At 40.4% G+C, this 16,611-nt stretch overlaps 1 protein-coding gene across 2 annotated transcripts; it reads right to left on the reverse strand.

The window, feature by feature from the left end:
- Positions 1-491: 491 nt before the first annotated feature.
- CPAP (centrosome assembly and centriole elongation protein) lies at positions 492-16,601 on the reverse strand. 2 transcript variants are annotated; one of them, XM_074535206.1, is made up of 17 exons: positions 16,486-16,601; positions 14,564-15,074; positions 13,426-13,549; positions 12,400-12,633; positions 11,603-11,750; positions 10,375-10,480; positions 8,464-10,081; positions 7,406-7,538; positions 6,412-6,577; positions 5,128-5,367; positions 4,407-4,506; positions 3,151-3,248; positions 2,362-2,460; positions 2,138-2,278; positions 1,946-2,030; positions 1,732-1,852; positions 492-852 (listed from the first exon to the last, which is right to left on the reverse strand). In XM_074535206.1, the coding sequence occupies exons 2-17, from the start codon at positions 14,939-14,941 to the stop codon at positions 660-662; spliced, it is 3,984 nt and encodes a 1,327-aa protein (XP_074391307.1). In that variant the 5' UTR covers positions 14,942-15,074; positions 16,486-16,601; the 3' UTR covers positions 492-659. The 2 variants fall into 2 exon arrangements, with proteins under 2 accessions (XP_074391307.1, XP_074391306.1); XM_074535205.1 differs by having other exon boundaries at positions 3,148-3,248.
- Between the last annotated feature and the right edge of the window lie 10 nt (positions 16,602-16,611).

Consider the following 16,611-nt stretch of genomic DNA (forward strand, 5'->3'; position numbering starts at 1 on the left):
ATGTGAGAGAAGGAAACAAATTTTTCAGCATGCACAGTAACAGAGACTTCAAGCAGCCAGCCCAGCAGCAACCTTTTGATGATAGGTACTGCAGAATTTTGAAAGACAAGTCAGCTTAAAAATACCTGCTATGTGGGAAAACTGGATGAGATGACTTTTGTTGACTTTCTGGTGTTTCTGAGTAGCTTGGAGAATGAACCTGTTCCCCAGTCTCACCTGTTAGCCCTGTGAGTATAGGAGGGCAGTTTGTAGAACAGACACTGCACTCTGCTAATGCTGTTGTTGCCTCCTAACTCCAAGATGAAGGAATAGTCCAAGACTGCCATTCCTTTGGTCTTTCAAGTCAAGCAGTAAGTAAACTGATGTCCAAAATAAGGTATGGTCTGCAGTTGTTTGAGTGTTCGCTGACAGCTGATGTAAAAAACACCTTTTTAATGCCATATGGCTGAATACTAAATCAATAAATGGTTTCTTAAACATAGAAATGGGAAAAAAGAATTAGCAAAAGTGCTGATGTAGTAGCACCCACTGAAAAATAAATTTATTTAGAGAAAATTATAAATAATATATACACAACAAGCTTTAAGCTTTTTCACTTGTTTACAGAAATGTACATTATTTTTGCTGATGTGGTAACACTTCAGCAGTTTTGACATGGTCTACAACTTGGTGTCCATGATAATATTACCATCCTTGTCCTTTATTCTGACTCTTCCAGAGCCATACTTGGTTTCCTGCTGTCCATTCATGTACACAGTCTTGACACTCCCATCTGGATACTCCCGTCTCTTGAACTGTGGTGTGTGCAGCTCTCGCTGGCCATTATTGAACTCTATCGTTTTGGTTCCATCTCTGCATTAAAGGGGAAAGAAAACCCCAAGGATTATGCATTGGTGTAAAATTAGTCTCAGAACCAGCATTGGCTATGTCAGCCTAAATGAAGGAAAACAGTATTTGTGGAAAAATCTGTTAAGTATCTCAGCTGGTTCATACTCAGAAACCTGTTTCTGCAAAACTGATATTACTTCTTTATACTTGAGAACCTCCACTGCACTTTATCTGCAAGAAACCTATCACTGCTCAAGTCCAAGGGAAGTTTAAACCTTGGTATTTTGAGCACTGTCAGTTATCTGCTGTCAGTCACACCTGCTTCCCACACCAGCCAGGTTCCTAGATATTTTTTCTAGAATTATGTACAAATACAGAAGTGTTGTCATCTTATTGCAGGGGTTCCATACTTGTCTCCTTATCACAAACATTTTCTACCCTCTTGGTGTTTCTCGTGGGCAGCTCCTCAGATCACTGACTCTTTCTTCTTCACAAAGTGGCTCACCCACCCACCCCCCTCTTTTATAGCACTCTTGGTCTCACTGCTTACAGCTGTGGCCTATTAAATTCAGGCCTGTTCCTAGTCTTTGGTAAGTGGCCCAGCTGCAACCCCTTGGGAGTAAGATTACTTTCTACACTACCTTTATTTTCTTATATTCTATCCCCCTACAGAGAAGTCTCTTAGGGTATGAGACAATACACTGTCTTTATGCCTCTTCCATGCTACAAACGGAAAAAACCCCAGAACTGGAGCAGTAACTATGTGTTCACAGCACAGTCCATTGAAATGCAAACCTGCAGGAGCTGCAGAAACACACCTGTCACCATGCAGTGCTCCTGTCACTGAGCCCCGGGTCCTCCATCCCCTGCCCAGCCCCGGGAACCCCAGAAGGAAAAGCTCACCGCTGCACACGAATAACGGTGCCATCAGGCAAGATACTTTCTTCTTGGCCATCTGTGAATAGACTCTTAATTGTCTGATCAGGGAAGGTTATTTCCTTCGTGCCATCAGGATAATGCTTCTCTGAAATGTATTTTGAGACAATATGCTTATTAAATAAATACATACCTATATCTGGGCAATAATTCTGACACTTGGGTTGGATGATTTCTTTACCTATTTGTCCATTTGAAAACTGCAAGACCTCTAAGCCATCAGTGTATGTAGTGTGAGTAGTCTTAGCATCGGCATAATAATAAATCTGTAGACAACAGTTGAGATTCAGTGTAACTAATGAGAAGTTTTAAATGAGGGAACACATGCAGATAACTAAGCATTTGTTGAAAAATGCAGATATAGGATACCTACCACTGTTTGATCAGGCATAATCTGTTTCACATCCCCATTGAAGAAGGTTACAGTTATGGTCTTCCCATCAGAACCCACTTTTTTCCATGTTCCATTTGGGAAAAATATAAGGTGACAGCCATTTTTCAAAACCTTCTCAACCTAATGAAAACACAAGTGAGGTCAGTATTGAGCCCTCACACTCATCTTTCCCAACAGCTGTCTTCCAGAATTTCCCATTTTACCTTTCCATCAGGATAAGCAGTTTCTCTCTGTATCTCTTCACTGCCTGTAAATGCAGGAGCAAATGGTGGGGACGCATAAGCTTCATTAGTAGAGGTGTCCTGAGATGACAAGCAACAAAAACCAAATCAAGCTTTGTCTTTATATACTTTTCTCCTAGGCTGACAGGTATTTTTGGAAACAAGGAGCATCACAGAAGGAAGAGGAATAGGGAGAGGCATAAACACAATTGAGGTTTAAGCAACTCCAAATGTAATTCAGGTGGTACAAGAGATGGAGACTGAGCAATCATTGGGTATCTGTGGCCAGTTGGCCAATCTGGACTAAAGTGGAATTCAGTGATGTGCTGTAACAAGGAGCTCAACTTCCTTAAGAAATCCACATCATGGTATGAAACTATCAAGTTCTCTAAAGGCTAAGTGTAACCTACAGCAATTAATGTAAGAAAGAATTAAACTATTTAAAAGATCCTTGCACATGTTGCCCTACATGGAGCTTATGAATGTCCATCTTTCTTTAGCTCTCCAAAAATGTAAAAAATACAAAAGAGCAGGAGATTATTACTTTGTATTTTTCCTGAGCCAAAAAATAATGCAACTACTAGACAAAGGTAAAACACTCCTCATTGACTGGTACATAGCTATTTTCTGTTATGACAATAAAAGCTTGAAGAACACAAAAAGATGAGTTAACAGCCTCATCAGTCACCCTCCAGATACTCATTAACTTTTCCATTTTAGGTTTTTTTTTTCCCTGCTTTGAAAATCAAATCAACACACAGGACTTACTACCATAATACTCTGAGAAGAATCTTCCAGTGCAGTCATTGCCTCAGAGTTGTTCCTCTCATTAGCACGTCCTGATGCAGGTGTTCTAGGAAGTTTTCCTACTGAGATACATGTAATAGTTAAATTGGACAGAGAAATTACAGTGTGGTTTAAGAGCTACAATTCTGTAGGAGGTCAAGCTGTACAGGACACCCACATTTCTTAAGTGCAGCAGAAACTGAAAGCAGGGTATTTATTAAAATGATAGGCACATGCCCAGGAAAGACTCAATCACTGACATTGTTTAATGTGTTAGCAAGAAGCTAGAATTGAAGAATCATTACAAGGGACATTTAATGCACTTGGTCTCCTGTTTCATCTCTGTAGATTTACAAACGATTTGCCCCTCCTAGAAATTTAGACATTATTACTGATGCCTGGTAATGAACAAAGGAAAGTGAATATCAGCTTTTAACAGGAATTGCTCAGCATATTTTTCCCATGTCTCTCCTGTCAAATTACCAAAATAAAACTACCTTCAATTCTGGAACAACTTGTGTAACAGATAACATGATGGTTGGATGAGGTGTCAAAAAAGTACCCTGCAGTTACTTTCCATATGTGATTATCCCTTAGGAAGGCAGACACTAACTAACTGTGAACAGGGAACACCTGCCACAGCATTGCCCATATGATTACAGACCTGCTGATGGAAGGTTCTGAAGAGACACAGCATTTTCATGTTATCAACACACTCAACTAAACATTAGAAGGAAATTCTTCACTGTCAGGGCAGTGAGGCAGTGGAACAGGTAGCCCAGAGAAGCTGAGGTTGCTCCTTTCCTGGGACAGTCCAAGGCCAGGCTGGATGGGGCCCTGAGCACCTCTGATCTAGGGAAGGTGTCCCTGCCCATGGCAGGGGGTTGGAACTCGATGACCCTGGAGGTCCCTTCCAACCCAAACCATTCAGTGACTCTGATCTAACACCTGCAGCTTGGAAAACACCAGTGATTAATGTCATTTTTAATTAGAGAAAGCAGCTTCTGCAGTGCTCCAGACCATCATACAAGACCAGAACCATTTTTCACTCCAAAACTGGAGTGAAATCACAGCTTTCTCCAGAATCCCACCCTGTGAGGTATTTATCCATATGCTCCAGCCCATGACAGCTCCCACTCTTATCTCCTTTTGAGGTGGTAATACACTCCAAAAAGCAAAATTTCACATTCATTTTATTTTTAAGACTTAACAGAATTCTCTGCCTAGACAAACACTTTTACCTTTCGCTTGTGAATAACTTTTGCCATTTATCTTGCTGCACTTCTGTACTGGCAGAAGCGGAGATGCACTTCGACTTTTTAGGCCTCTATTTGGTAGACACTAAAAGAAGGAAAGTACTTGTGGTTTATGTGACATGTAATTGTAACTGTTCATACAGAGTGAATCAAATGTATAGACCATCTGACATTAAATTTACTGGAAGCTTTCTTCACAACCTCTACAGTTTTGAAACTTGATCAGCGGAAGGGCTTGTGTGATGTAGCCCAAGCTGCACTTTGGGAACTCTTCCTCCATCAGCTCCTTCACTATCAACAGCTCCAAAATGTTAATTTGATGCAAGCAATCCAGAATAACAGTTTTAGTTTCAAAGCTTAATGTAACTGCTTTAGACAACTGTGAACTGCTTGGTTTGCCTGGTTGATCCCAAAGGAGCAGAGGTTCACAGCTTACACTCCATCAATTACTTTTCTTTTCATACTTGCATCATTTTTAATTTCCAAGATGAGTTCCTCAACGAAAGGGATACTGCATATTGTGAGCATTGACATTTGCAGAGAATATGACATTAACAAAATTCTGTGTCTGTCACCACTAGTGTAGGCCCCACAGAAGTAAATTAAAGAAAACAGCTAAGTTGTAGCTATTAGAGTCCAAGTATATAACAGAAAACCCACCAGTACTCACACAAATATATTTAAAGCATCAAGATTAGTAACTTACAGATTCTCCTCTATTTAGACTCATCCCCAGATTTTCTATTTTTTTCTTGCTTCTAGCAGCTTCTACTTTCTTCCAGGCTTCTAGACGAAACTTCTCCATAATTCTGATTTCCTCTTTTAGCTCAAAATTCTCATTTACTAAAGCTTCTATTTGATCTTTCAGGCGTCGATGGGTAGTCGACCATTTTGCCTCTTTTCGTTTTAGATCTTCCTGTAACTCTGCAATCTGCTGTTTTAAAGCCTTAGAAAAATGCATGTTCTGATTTTTAATATAATAAACTATATTTTAGTTTCTAACGGAAATATAAACACAAGGGAAAGAGGCATAAGTGGCAAAAAAGTCAAATCAGCTTACTAGTGCAGAGGTGAAAGGCAAGGAAGAGTTTTCTTTCCTGAAAGAGTGTAAACTACCAACTTTATAAGCTCTACTCCAATCACAGGATTCATTTTTCTTGCTTTCTTGGCATTTTTACACTTCCTAGACTGGCCAGTACAAAAACACTTGAGACAGAAACATAAAATCCTTAATACTACCCTTGGAGGGCCCTTTAGAAATCTTGGCACAGAAAACAGGAAAGACACAAACACACAAAAACACATGTAAATCTGCCTAGTTTAACAAATGTCAATTCAGTTTTCTGAAGGGAAATTAGTAGGGAAGGAAGAGGAACATCCCTATGTTTAATATGGCTTGTTTGTGCATCTCATATACCATACATCCTGACAATGAAGGAAGAAACAGATCTTGTTCCTGACATCACTGATACCTCAAGACCTATAAGTGATAATAAAATGTAACTTTGAAAATTGTAGAAGATTAGTACATAGACTGTACAAGAGTTATAGAGAGAATTAAACCCTTCTGGAATTCTAGTTTGCACTTTGATCGACTACCATGAATAAAAACTTACAATTTAATATTTTAACTTCAATAATTTTGTTGCAAAGTTGAAGATCATTCCATCAGTTACTAGCAGTTTTTAGTATGGAAATAAAAAGATTTTCTCATGAGGAGTTTTTGCCTTAAAACCATCAAACAGCATTGTAAAGACTATAGCTCCCTTCCTCAATTAGAATAATTTAGATTGGAAAAAAAACTTTAAGATCATGGAGTCTAACTGTTAATCCAGCACTGCCAAATTCACCTTACTAACCCACAACTGCTAGCAGTTCCCATCTTAAAATCACCTGTAATCTTTGAACTAAGTTAGAATTTAGTTCTTGACTGCCTTAAAGTGAGCTTACATGTTCCTATGTGGACTAGAATAATAATATATTTTTATACCTGAATTTCATCCCGTTCCTTTTTATCTGGAATTGCTCTAGCTTCTGTGGTGTATTTTTCAAAAACTTTGCGCTCCTTTTGCAGTTTTTTTATTTCCTTTTTCTTATACTCTTCTATTTCAGCCAGTTCTTGGGCTTTCTTCTGTTCAAAGTCTGAAGCTTCTTTCCTATAATTATGAAACAAGGTTGTTGTTTTAGCCCAAATATCCTTTATATCTAGATTTTTAGAAAGGAAGTGAAGTCTCGGTGTCTTGTGGTCACAAATTGGAGTTCAGCATCTATTACCCTCAGGAAGACTTACTTATAAACTGTATTAGTTACTTAAGGAGTAAGAATTGTCACACAGTGGATGTTTGAAGTCCAACAATATATATTTTTATATCTTCTAGTCAGCAACATTATCCTGAATTTAGAAAAGCTTTGGCCAAAATCTTGCCACATTCTTCAAAATATTAGAACACCATCCCCCAAAAACACCAGAGAAAAGAATCTGCTAATAGGAGGTCAAAAATTAAATGTTAGTCAGAGACTCAATGCTATTCCCAAACAAAAGTGGCTGTGGTAGGAACAGATGTGCTCCATTTATGTCATCAGAGGTAATTATTCTGTTCTATATGCCACTTATAAATGCCCCTGTTCAAATTAAAAGATCCTCAGTGTGTACACACAAATATCAAACCCAAAGCAAAAGCATTAAGACCAGTTCTGCAGGGCTGATTCAGGATTGTATTATCCTTTAGAACTAAAGTATACATTCTCCAAAATACAGCCTTTAGGGACATCATTTTAACTGACCTGGGGTTCTTAACACTATTAAATTATGTGTAATAATTACAGCTTAACATACACATAGAGCAACAACTTGTGTCTGGACCAATCTCTGCTGTTACTGAAGCACCTGAATTGTTTACCTGCGCTGCTGGTCACTGGACATTGGGAGAGTCTGCAACACACTGTGAAAGGGAATGCACCAAAATGCTTTGAGTAAAAGTCACCTGATATTTGCCAGGGCGTGCTCTCTTTCTTCACGGAGTTTACTCAGAGTTGTGTTCTCAGCTCGGAATCTCTCAATTTCCTTCTCCAACTCAGCCAGTCTCTCCCTCAGTAGCTGGGATGGAACAGTGTTTCCTGTCAAAGCACAGCCACATGCACATTACCCAAATGGCATTCATAAGGCTGAAGTGAACATTATCACACACCAGCTTAAAAATTGTTTAAAAAAAGAAAAAGAAAAACCAAGTAAATACTATTTTTAGAGACATAGTAAATACCACTGAAAGACAGCAGTAATTTTGCAAAAAAATTTCTACTATCCAAATAACACAGAAGTTATGTTCAAAAACACTGCACTATTTACAAATATAGAGTAGACCTATTACTTTTGTAGTACTTTAACTACTAAATGTATCTTTCATCTTGGTAGAACTAAAACTATATTTGGAACTGGAATTTGAAGGGCTTCACATCAAACCAGAGAAATAAGTGTGTAATGAGTGTATATGGCACATGTGTAGGTACACACCACATATATGTGCCAGGTACATACACACAGCATGATGGTATAGGGTATATTAAACAGGAAAGTTTATGGTTGTAAGTTTTTTCAAGTTTCAGTCACTACAAAGTCTGTTCACAACCATCACCCCACTGTGGTATAAATCCACTGTGGTGGAAAGGAAGGTACCACTTCATTTTCAGCTTGCCCTTGCTATTTTCCTTCATTCAGAAACAGTGATCAAGCAGCTTCAGATCCAGTTACTTCAATGAGTTGAAGCCTCCAGAGGGAAGGAGAAAAAAGAAACCCACCAATTAAACAAATAAAATTTTAAAAAGAAGTTTTCACCAATCAGAGTCATTCTGCAAGGTGTGTAATTGTTAGATCTGGCATCAGACATGCAACCAGAGATGCAGGGGGAGAATGGGGCCATTTCTCACAGCACAGGTGTGTACTGAAACCCTGTGGTGTAACTTCAGTTTGGAGCTCAAGCACTAGCAGGGAACACTTGTACAACACGCCTTCCTCACCACTTCCTACCAGCTGCTGTTCTCTCACCTCCCAGCTCTGGCTCCACCTTTGATTTGGTTTCATGCTCTGCACGGCAGCCTGCCTTCGGCTTCAGAGAAGGAAACAGCTTCATCATCAGGTTTGATACTGGAGGTCCACTTGAATCACTGTCCACTGCAAATTCTTTGGACATTTCATCTCCTTTCTTGGAGGCCACTTTCCTCTTTATTGCTTTGTCTGGGACACTTGTACCATTCTTACAGGAAAAGTCCATCTGCAAAGGTGTTTTAGTGTATTTTTCAGGTAAATCAATGCTAACATAATTTTCATCAAGATCACTCCATGTTCTCTCATCATCAAACTCAAATTTATTCCTACTTATAGACAACATGCTTCTGTGATCATCTGTAGCTTTCCTAATCTTTTGCTTTGACAGTGCACCACAATCTTTGTCTGACAACTCAAGGTCAGCATCTCCATTTTTGCTCTCTTTGCTGATGTCTTTAACAGAACTTCCACAATCAAAAAATTCTGGATCACTTTCTCCGTGGTTCACGAGGGCTGTCTTAGCACCTTTCTTGTCATGCTTCAATGTAGCCCCAAATTCACTCTCAGAATCTGTAGCAGTATCACTGTTGCCCTCACTCTTATCTCCATTTACAATCCAGTGATTACTTTTTAAAGCAGAAGCTGCTTTCAGGGAAGAAGCTGATAATATTACACCATCTGTTTTACTCAATGGATCCTTCATTCTAAAATCTGTTCCTGAATTTGAGGCTGTATGTGTAACAGGGCTATCATTTGTATTTTCCTGTGCCACACAGTCTGCCCTTTTATTTCTCTCATCTGTGAGTTGCACAGCCAGCACCTTGACTTGCTGCTGCTTTGCCTTGATAGGAGTAGAAGACATCCTACGGCCCTTTGAAGTTTGCTGGTCTCGTTCCAAGATCCTTTGCACAAATGAAGAATTACTTGAGAAAGATATTTCATCTGCAGCTTGTTCTAGAAACAAAAATTCATCTAATTCTAGATTCTCTTTATCTTTTTCTTTTTCCCAGTTCTCCAGTTTATTCTGAAATGAAAGTTCAAAAGACAGTTCTGAATCTTTTACAGGGTGACCTATGGGACATCCAGAATTAGGAAAGGCACTGGTCAGTTCTTGAGACAACTGAGACTTTTCAGCACCAGGTAATTTGTTTTGGATTTTGCCAGTGTTAGACTTAGCAAATTCTGCTCTGTTCTCTGTATTTTCTATTTTGTTTTTAATTTCTGATGGGTAAGAACCTCTCATCTGTCCATCATGACTTTTTCCTGATTGCTTTCTTGTTTCTAATGGCAAGATATTTTCTCCATTGTGATTCCTGAGTACCACTGTCTTCTGAATAGGACAATGTTTTACTTTACGGGGCTGGCTGTATTTTTTACACGGTGCAAAAGGACTTTCAGAAACCAGTTCTTTGCCAGGAAGCGCAGTTTTCTTCTGTATTTGTAATCTGTCCACTTTAATAACATTTCTATCATCTAAAGCCCTTTGTTGAAGTTTTGAGGTGTTTTCTCCAAGTTTTGTTATTTTAGACTTGGCATTAGTGAATCTTGTTAAACCTTCCCCTCTTTTCAAGAAGGGTCTCTTGATCACTGGTTTTTGAACTGCTGCTCCATTTGTCTCCTGAAAATGAGTAGAGAAAAGCAAACGATAAAATGTTAAAAAGCTTCTTACACAGTTTGAAAATTTCTTCAAATAAATCCCAGACATCAGTAGAAATTTACATGGTACATTTTTACTGGATTTCTGAAGACTTCAGCAAGTGAAGTGTTTGGGGCTTATTATTTTTCAAAATGTGAATGCTGCATTCAGTGTTAGCTTTCCCTGCTAGCATCTTCCTTGTACACTTTTAAAGCACCCGTCACATCTCGGCACAATATATAAAGAAGAATGAAGGTTTTAAAATAATCAATAACCTGTAACTTCTGGGTTTGCTCCAGGCGCTGTTCCTCTAGTTGTATCTGTTCTTCCAAGAATTCTTCAAAAGTTTGCTTCTTCCCATGTATTGCAGCTTTAATAGGTCTAGAGTAAGTACAAAAACAACTTTTACAATTCTGTATAAAATAACTACATTGAACATGCTGGTAGTCAAAGACCTGTGGTGTAATTGCATAAAAGATGGCAAATTCTGAGGTGCTTTAGGCATTAAGGTAATCTGAGAAATGCATTTTAACACTACAAGTTTATCCAATTCCTGCAATAGTTAATATACATATCTAAAAGACACTGTGTGCAGGTTCTGTTGCTTTTTCTTTCACTGCTTTTCTTAGTGATCCCTTCTTTTGGACAAATCACCAAACTTCCACTCATAATTTAGTCACACTGCCAATTCCTACAGCATCACCTTTCCACTCAGGAATGCTGCTGAGATAACGTTCCCTGTCTCCCTCTCCTCCTTCATAGGAGTGCTGGGTCTGGCTGGCATGGAATGAGCTTTCTTCATAGCTAACAGCACTGATAACACAATATTTTAGCTATTGCTGAAGCCTGCTTGTACAGCATCAGGGCTTTTTTTGCTTTTTCATGCTGCTGCCCACCCCAGGAAGCAGGCTGGGGGTGGGCAAGACCTCCCCCAGGGGAGACACAGCTACATTTCACAGAATGACAAAATCACTGAATGGTTTGGGTTGGAAAGGACTTTCAAGATCACCTTGTTCCAACCTCCCAACCCTGCCACAGTCACAGGGACACCTTCCACTAGACCAGGTTGCTGAGAGCCCTGTCCAGCCTGCTCTTGGACATTTCAAACAATCATAACTCCCCATAACAAGTCACAGCCCCACCCTCCTCCCTCACATTACTACTTTCAGAACATAACAGTGGATAGGAGCTTGTAATAAATCAAACTGGGAACAGCAATCATAACTGCTTATATACCCAGCTATACTGAAAGGTGCCTCTATGCTGTCATTACCCCAGGCTGCACACACACCTCTTCATCCAACACACAACATTTCATCTTTCACAGCACAAGCAATTCCAACCAAGAGCCTCTCTTACCATGGGTCTCCACAGTACCAGGAAAATCAAATCCTTTGTTAAGAAATTGCACAAATTCAGAGCACCAGACTCTTTCCTTCGGGACTGAGAATTCAACCAAACTTGTGTAATTTGATAAAAAATGCATTATCATAGTTGAATTACCTTTCCTCTACATTAGTCAACAACTGTTCACCTCCACAGGAATTTTCAGAGACATGCGCACTTCCCACACCTAATATGTGATCAATGTGATTATCTTCACTCTCCATTAATAATTCCACCTTTTTTTCTGGACACCACAGGTCTTTTCCTGTGAAAGTAACAGAGTTGTTTGGGTTTTTTATCCCAACAACAAATCAGTTTTCAGCACACACTTTAAACAGCATTCAGGTCAGGTGAAAACCGGAAGGGAGCTTCATTGCCATGTGATCTGAATTCCTACATAAAACAGTTCTAACATTTCCCCAAATTAATTCTTATTTGAATTTGCACTTTCTAATGGAACAAGTAATTATGCATTAAAAATTTTCCATAGACCTTAAATAATCCATTCTGATAGTTCATCTGCTTCACTATTGTTAATGTATGGCTTAAAAACATAACTGAACAAATGTTGATGTCTGCTGTACTGGTGAGCTCTCTTATCAAGCTTCTTGTTTCCCACATATATATGAATAAATTGAGAAGAATTTGATTTTTGGCTCGTGCTGCTTTTAACCAAACTCAGACAATAACAGGAACATTCTGAGGTCTGTAAACCATCAGTAAATAAACCAACATACCAACTAAACCAACTAAAATTATAAAACCTTCAAAATAAGTAGCAGAAAATTACTCTCAGTGACAAGGGGGAAAAAAGCACCACACAGCAAGTTATGTTTCTATAAATGACTAAGCAGTAATGTGTTTGTCTTCCTTGTTTTTCAAACCATTTGGCCTTTTCAGAGGCACACACAGACCTTGCTTTTCACAGGCAGACACTTCTGAAAGATTGTTCTTCAATGCTGAGGTGCATTCTCTGTTGTTCAGCTTTTGTAAAGAATTGTTGTCTTGTGTATGGGAAGAAACAAGCAGAGCACGAGCTCGGTCTTCAAAGATATTCTGGTATCCAGACGATGGCAACTGAGGTGGAGGTGCTAAGCCTGGGGGGTGCCCAGGTCTCAGCTTTTGACTTTCACACATCACAGCAAAACCTTGCAAGGAGAAGGAACAAAATGGCTGTGTCATTCTATTTGTGTCACAAAATTACTGCTCCACAGGAGAAAAGAAATGGCACTGAAGGGCAGGATTGATCACCCAGCCTCCACCTTTATGTCACTGACCAAGAATAAGTGATTGGGCAATGTTGATTTTCTCCTCCCAAAATAAGCCCTAATTTAATCTTCTCAAGAAGGCAGAGTGAAAGAAAGACAATCATTTAAGTCAGGTTGGACTGACACTGCCAAGAGCAGAAAGTACCCCTTCTCAGCTCTAAAGGCTTTTCCCAGCCAAGAGCTGTCCCCTCTCCTTGCACCCAGCAAACAAGACTGGAAAACTGATACAGGTTACAAGTCTCTGTTTTTAAATACAGATCAGCTCTCTATCCTGGTTCAGTTCATCACCTCAATGAGACATATGTGAGCACAAACAAGGAGGGACCATTTCATTTGGACACACTGAAAGCTTATAGCAACCAAAAGTACTGTGAGAAGCAGCTAATGAGAAAGGAAAGTAATTGTTTTACACTTCAATACTTTGAAGCAAGAGCTCCCATCACAGCACATATTGATCAAGCCACAATTACAGCTGGCATTGTACAAAAATAGGACAATATTCCTTCTTCAGAAGCACTCAACTTTCAGGCACTGAAGCAATGCAGCATTTATCTTTGATTAATCAAGTAATCTTAAAATGAAGAACCCAGAAGGCACTTTCAGATTTTAACTGGAAAATTAGATTAGATTTTTCAGTTTATACAATGCACATCATACATCAGTACAACTTACCAAGAGCTGCTGGCTGGCCAGATACCATGCTAAGTAGCTTCTGCTGCTCCTCCATTAACCTTTGAAGTTGTTCCATCTGTTGTTTCTTTAACTGTTCCTGTTTCTGCTGTTGCAATTCCTTCAGCTAATAAATGTATTAGAGGCTAGGTTTATTTAGAATTTACCACAGAAATGTTTTGTTATAGATTGTCAATAACTTTATAAGGACACTTAATAATTTCTCTTAAGGTACCAATAAATCAGCTAATATTTATTTAAGCACTGGTTGGTATTACTGACAATATTTAAAAAGTGGGTAATTATTCTCCTGTCATGTAAAATACAGGAGAAAACTTTTATAGCACCTGGTAATTCATGGAATTCTACTCTGGAAACACATACTCTCTCCCTCTCTCCACTCCAGTGAGCAGACATAGGGATTTATGCTGATGCAGCTGCTGGCAGAGTGGGCAAGGACTTCTTAGTCCTTCACTGCAGGATTTACTGAAGTTCTGCTGAAGACTTCCAGCCAACACAATCTGTATCCAGCATTCAGGAAGAGCTTTAGGGAACAAATAGCAACTTACAGTGGATTGATTGACACACTTGCATTAGGAAAAAAAAAGTAACATAACAGCATTACAATTCCAGGCCTTTTTTTTATCCTGATGTCTTGGAAACTTTATCACATCCAACACTAACATATCCCCTCATCTAAAAAGAGCCAGGTATGTCACACCTACTTTGAGAACTAACAAAAGATGTTGCTATAGATACAGGAACATTCAACTCCACTGTGTGGTGAATACCTGTGCTGTATTGACGAGCACTCCATTTCCACAGCCTCGAGGGAAGAAACTTCAACTAGAACTGTGTGCACCTTTCCAGGAAAAATGATTTTTAAGAACAATTTCATTTTAAACTGGAACTTGTGCCACCTGGAAACAACAGCAGTTCCACTCCCAGGATATGCACATCATGAGGAAGAGACCAACTTTCATGTGAGCACAACTGGAACTCAGGATTTGCTCTTTAGGCTTGCTGTGGCCTATACATTTGTTGCAAGGGGTTTGCTTACTTGCAGGCATGACAACTCATACAAAGGAACAAAATAAATCTTACTGTAGGCATGTCAAAGAATTCTAGGTGTATTTATTACCTGTTCAAGCTTTTGTAGGAGTGTATCACTGTGACTGGATTTCTTCTGACCATCCACTTCACCGTGGACTAAGTCTGGTTTAGAGCTTTCCATGTTTGCAGGTGCTGCTGGAAAAGGTGTTCCAGTGGGACACTGCTGGGGTGCCTGAGAGCTGGCAGACTCTTCACACAGGGAGTCATCACTTACAGAACAGCTGTCTGAAAGATGCAGCACTTCTTCAGGCAAAGCTGGGGTGTTTTCAGGTCCAGGTAACAAATTTTCTTTCTTAAAGTTCAAACCAGTAAAACTAGGCCCTAGTAAGACTCCAGCACGGGCACTACTGAGCATCCAATATGCACTGAAGTTTTGCTCACCACTCAGATTTTCAACAGTTGGCATCTTGCAAACTGTATTCCAACTTCTCTGCTGATCAGCATTAACACAACAATATCACAGTCTGTAGATTTCAGACAATATAACTTTCAAAGTTCCAGGCAGTTGGTATGGACAGTTATCTATCTGCTTCTAGCACCTAGAAATTAAGTAGATAAACAAAATCAGAAATTTACAATAACAGATTCCCAGTAAAAGAATACAACCAACTCTGTTATAACCAACCTAGTGCATTTATAAAAATAACTCGTAGGCAATAGAAACAATATGGATAATAAGTAACACACACTTTTGGTGCAGAAAATCAACAAAATCCAACTCTTAATTGTATGATTTGAATGCAGCCAACAAAATCTCCAACACCATGAAGTTGTACATAATATTTTCTTCAGTAGCACTGGCAGAGGTTCAGAATTTTTTTAAACACTTGTAAGAAAAGAAGGGATTTGATGAGCTGAGAGACCACATGACCTCCATATTAATGCCAAGTTTCACATATGTCCATCTAAATACAAATACTTTACTGCACATATTTCAATGCAACACTTATCATTTTCACACCTTCCTTAGTTTCTCAAGGAAACGCTGCAGCTACGCTGCCTGTTATCCTCCTTCTCCCAAAAAACTTCTTTAAAATCCATCCAGAGGAAATTTTAAATACAGCAACAAATCCTCCAAGTGCCATAAAACGTGAATAAATTCATGTAGGAAGGAGGCCCAGAGTGATTTCCTCCCTTAGGATGAAAAAGACAGAACTGCTGCAGGTGACAGAGTGGCAGCAGGAGCCGGGCTGCTCAGCCGTGCTCCTCCAGGTAATCCCAGGGCAAAGGATTCCCTGCCGTGCATGCGGCGTGTCAGGGGAACAGAAAGAAGGGGCCAGGGCCCCAAGGCCACACAACCACAGCAGCCCAGGTTCAGGAATCCTGCTAATCAAGAAATAACTTCTGAAAGCTTCCTCATTCCCAAGAGTTCAGCGCAAGCCAGCTCTCACTTCATTTTCCCGCAGTCAAAAGAAGAGTTTCAACAAGAGTTTGAAACCGCGACTGGGAGAAACAATATACAAATGTTTCATATAGAAACGACTGCCGGGTGTTTCCTAGCGAGGTGCAGATTCCCGCAGTGGCAAACTGAAGTCTGCAAGGCTCACGGGCTGTTTTCCCCGTCCCCTTTGGGAGACCCTCTGGAGGCCGCCTATCCAAACTCCCCAAGAAATTTACGGCAGCAGCACCTTGGAGCCAGCCGGAGTAGCCGGCAGGGATCATGCTGATCCGTCCCGCGAAGGGCAGGAGGGACACAGGGATCCCGGGGATATGAGCACAGCCCCGCTCCTCAGCCGAGCCGGCGGGCCCGGCGCCCTCTCTCCCTTACCGACACCGCCCTCACAGAGCACACCCCAAGCGCACCCCCGGCCCCGAAGCATCCGCTCCGCGACAGCTCCGACCCGCGGCCCCTCGCATACAGCGAGGCAGCTGTCCCGGCCCCGCTTCTCAGGCCGCCGCCGCCACCGCGCCCAACTCCGAGTGCCACAGCCTTCTCCTTCTATTACAAACCTGCCGCCATCGCACAGCCTCCCGGCGCCACAGGCGGGCACCGCCCCGCCGCCGGGCATGCTGGGAGCTGTAGTTCGAGCGCCGCAGGACCGCCTTGCAGCTGGCCTAGGAACGCGGCAGACTGGG

This window comes from Zonotrichia albicollis, chromosome 2 (assembly GCF_047830755.1).
Source record: "Zonotrichia albicollis isolate bZonAlb1 chromosome 2, bZonAlb1.hap1, whole genome shotgun sequence".
Taxonomy (NCBI): domain Eukaryota; kingdom Metazoa; phylum Chordata; class Aves; order Passeriformes; family Passerellidae; genus Zonotrichia; species Zonotrichia albicollis.